We start from the raw sequence: 4,289 nt of genomic DNA, 5'->3' as shown, positions 1-4,289 counted from the left end.
ATAGTTTAAAATATTTTATATGGATATAGTTTACATTTTTTGCGCCTTAAATTTGACGTATTATATTATTAGTTCCATGACAATCCAGTACTATTTCCTTATGTAAAAAAATATTTATTTGAAATGAAAGACTAATCCCAATAACTGAAGTTTATTTTTTTTTACTTACCATAATCTTGTAGAATGGAGGTGCATTATTGGCCCCTAAATTCGCCTTTTCAGTAATTTGATGCAGACAAAAGCATGACACATACGGAGTTGCCTGGTACGGTTTCCAATGCTTTATAGGAAACAAAAATAAAATACCTTGAAAATAGGGTCCGCAAATAACGACTTTTTTCGGTGAATTAGAGAAAAATGAAAATATTGTTACAACAAGAATCACAAAGGAGAGGAAATGATTTAGATAAAATCCATTTTTAAAAACAAAATTATCTTTATATGGCCAGTTGTATTTTAATATTTGTAATAAACTGCATCGAAATCTTTATAAATTCAATTATTTATTTAAATCGATAACAGAAATATGATTTTTAAGAAATTTAAGGTAACTTAAAAATTAATGCATTTTTCCGTAATCAATCTTATTTTTTCTTTTTTTTTCAGGACAACAATCTTCCTTCCGGAGAAAAGACCAAAGAGGGTTTTTCAATAACTTTGGAAAAAATCGATCGTCATCACGCTGGAGTTTACCAGTGCACAGCAAATAACGGTGTGGGAAAACCTATTACAGTTGATATGCAGCTTGACGTATTGTGTAAGTAATATTAGATAAAGATTTATTCATTTTTTCACTATAACTTTACCATAGTATGTTTAGTTTATTCCTCCTTTAAATTAGTCTTCAGTTTTTCTGCTGCATTATTATAACAAATATCAATGTGTTAGTTTGAGGTTCAATGAATGTGATTTCCATAATCTGCTATGCCTGAAATAGTCAAAGCATAACTAAAAATACTTGTTGCAATATTTTTTTCATTTTCATTTCTAGCTCTTTCTTCTTATTACACCATAAGCAATCCGATCATTTATTTTATATTAGGTAATTATGTTTATAATTAAGGTATAGGTTTTTGGAAAAAATACAAAAGTGGAAGTTATAGTGAATGGCAATTGAATTCATAGAAAGAAAATTGAACCTATCAGCCTCCAGCCATGGAACAATTAAGATAAGTAAAGGAGACATCCGACAATGATTCTTTGCTGCTGATTACGAAAATGAAGAAAAAGAGAGGCGATGTGTAATCACCCATTAAATAGGGAGAGAGCAATTTCTAGTAAAACTAAAAATTACCAATTATACGTGAACATTTCAACTATCTCAGTATGACGGAAAGTTCAAATTTATTTTTATAAAAATGTTGATATTATAAGGCCAAATAGATGTTACAAAGTTTGTTAATAATAAATTTTGTGTGGATGTTGAACTTATGTTTAAGCTGAGTAAAATAAATTTATTTATTTATCTTTTTTTTTAACTCATACTATTAAACCGGATAAGGTTTGTCCTATCTGTGGATTCTCTTTTAAGGGTGAAAGAGGCCTCGGAACCCATATCGCAAAGAAGCATCCCAGGGAGACTAATAACAACACACTGAGGGGAATAATTAGTAATGTAATAGGTCCTAAAATGGAGTTGATGAAAAATCTAAAATAAAGGAAGACATTGCAAAATGGTCTCCTACTTTCAAAAGCCTACATGAGCAAAATACCATGAATATTGCGGATTTTGACGAGGCCGTAGGCAAGTTCCTAATATTCCTAAAGACGATCAATACGGAACTGCCAGGCCCCAGTACCCAGCTGTCAAATTCTACAAAATGAGGAAGCAAAATAAATCTAATATGGTGACAGTCGCTACGTGAAAGTGCGTTCAAGTAATGGACTAATTGCAGGTGGCAGGGCATTAGAGTACCCCATTTCAAAGAGACCCCGAGAGCAAATAAGTTTATATACGATAAACAAATACTTACGGGCTAAACTATGCACCCCTACGTGGAGTTCCAGGTGTCAGCGGACAGAATAGAGAAGTTGGGTCCCTCTGTCGCAAATGCAACAGAGAGCCGGAAACACCAGCACATGTGCTGGAGAAATGCCCCAACAACTTCCTCCTCATAACACGCCGACATCATAGAGTGAAATACGAGTTAATGAAACTCCTAAAAGAAAGAGATTTTGCCTGCTTTGACGAGGTCTACTGCGTAGATACGGATGGATCCACAAGATATGCGGATATTGTTGCTTTCCCAAAGAAGGAGAAGTCGGCAATCATTCTGGATCCCACCGTGAGATATGAAAATAACGACCTCGCCCAGCCAAATAAGGTAGATAGGGAAAAGAAGGAAATCTACGATAAATGTATCCCTTTCCTCAAGGAGAAGTTCCGTGAGGGCTTCGGAGAAGAGAGTGAGAGGCCCCTGGTTCGGAGTCCGTGGAACGATTCCCAGCACAACTAGGAGCTTCACGGAGGAGCTTGGAGCTGACGATGTCCAAGACGTGGCTAGGTTGACAGAGAATATAATACTTGACTCCCTGGGAATCATACACCACCACATGCATGGAAATTAATGAGTAGGGGAGTTTATCCAGAGGTGGGATGGCATGCATGCATCGCATATCTTATTTGTTGTTTTAGTTATTACTTTATTATTTTAAATATTTTAATATTTGTTATGTAGGGGATTTTGTTGATCAAATGAAATAGGGGTTGTGAAATAGAAGGGAAAGAAAAAAAGGAATAAATCGAAAAAGTTGTAGTTAGTTTGTAGACTGGTATTAATTGTAAAAGAAAACTGTGGGAAAAAAAAGTTATCTTTCTATTATATTATATCATGTAAAAATATGTAACTTATATTTGTCCAGTCACGGATTGATCAGTATGCTGTGTAATGTAGCAACCCGATGTATTAGGGCAGCATGAATAAATAAAGTATTTCTTTCTCTCCCCTTGCCCAGAAGTGGCTTATAGTTTGATTTCTCCCAGCAGAAGAGAGTTCTAGAAAAAAATATATATGACAATTATCTCAACAAATTATCATACAATAATAATAATAATATTATACAGTATTGGACACGAGAAAACCTGAGGGTATACGGCCGCTATGTGCAACAACATTTTTGAACTCTGCACCGCTTTCAAGACTCCCCTCATTGACACTTTTCTTACTTTTTAGCTAACCCCGCTTTCATTTAAACGTTGTTTGCTTACTCTGGTTTCATCGCTGCTCTTCTAACCTATCCAACCTATCCTAATTTCAAAAAGTACATGTAAATTTCCCAGAAGAACACAGCACACGACCATAGCCAGATGTATTAATTTAATTGTATGCCATCGAGACTACATATTAAATGGATCGTAAGATCTTGGGTTTATGATTGAAACTATTATACCCAGTTTCTTTTAAATTATCAAGACATATGAAAGAACTAGGATAGAAATTGAAACTATAATTATCCCTACTGCACTCATACAAACCTATTTACATAGTCTCCTTAGAGATATAGCTCAATTAATCTATTAAAAAAACTTAAATTCTGTCTAAAATCTCAAGTTATTTAGCAGTATTTGAAAATATTTACTTACATGGAAATACATTTTATGGTTATCTATGGATCGCTGTGGACTCACCACTCTCACTCTGTGATACAGCCTTTAAAAAAAAAAAAAATTATTTACATTGAGTTTTAGTTGATTTACTTTACAGTCTCATAACACCCAAAATAATTGAACTAATATTGCCTTCGCGTTTCGCCCCCAATATTCCGTAATAACTGTTTACTTATTAAGTTGTTTATCAAAACTGATGCACCATGACTTACATCTGTTTAAATGTTACCAACAGTTACAGGATAAAGTGCGCATGCGCTAGTTAGCAAATGAACATATGCTACTTCGTGTCCCAAAATAGACTGTATTTTCCAGTGAAATAAAATAAAAACAGTAGTGAAAAAAACAGTGTCAGTGTAATAATAAGTGATACTGCTCACATGAGAACTAAAATTTAGGTGAGTTGTCGCTTATTTATAAACTTTTAGTGAACTGTGTATACGTTCCTTAATACTAACATCAGCCATAGACTCGTACTAGAGATAACAACTCCAGCCTTTGTCAGTTGCTCACTGGCTGGTATTGAAACAGGACCGCACTGTCTTTTACTCCTTTAATTACGTATATAAATCCGCAAACTAAAATTGGTCTATTTTTAACTTCTTTTCTTATTTTATTTACTTATATCGACTCACCATTATGGTATGAGATACTTCCATATGGTGATGTCCAGTAAAAATAG

General features: G+C 34.0%; 1 protein-coding gene and 1 long non-coding RNA gene across 3 annotated transcripts in view; one reads left to right on the top strand and one right to left on the bottom strand.

Moving 5' to 3' along the window:
- LOC136796759 (uncharacterized) overlaps positions 1–3,815 on the bottom strand; it is a 9,085-nt gene extending 5,270 nt beyond the window's left edge. The window contains exons 1-2 of the long non-coding RNA XR_010844508.1: positions 3,740–3,815; positions 3,584–3,650 (exon numbers count right to left, since the gene is read on the bottom strand). This is a non-coding gene — a long non-coding RNA (uncharacterized lncRNA). The remainder of the gene's footprint in view (positions 1–3,583; positions 3,651–3,739) is intronic.
- LOC106682819 (lachesin) overlaps positions 1–4,289 on the top strand; it is a 522,354-nt gene that overhangs the window by 435,364 nt on the left and 82,701 nt on the right. For both annotated transcript variants that reach the window (XM_067051382.1, XM_067051381.1), the window contains exon 5: positions 607–757. In XM_067051382.1, coding sequence (XP_066907483.1) covers positions 607–757 — 151 coding nt within the window. The remainder of the gene's footprint in view (positions 1–606; positions 758–4,289) is intronic.

The sequence above is a fragment of the Halyomorpha halys genome, unplaced genomic scaffold (assembly GCF_000696795.3).
Source record: "Halyomorpha halys isolate HHAL.00 unplaced genomic scaffold, Hhal_1.1 Scaffold445.1, whole genome shotgun sequence".
Taxonomy (NCBI): Eukaryota; Metazoa; Arthropoda; class Insecta; order Hemiptera; family Pentatomidae; genus Halyomorpha; species Halyomorpha halys.
This window is presented reverse-complemented; position numbering and strand designations above follow the sequence as displayed.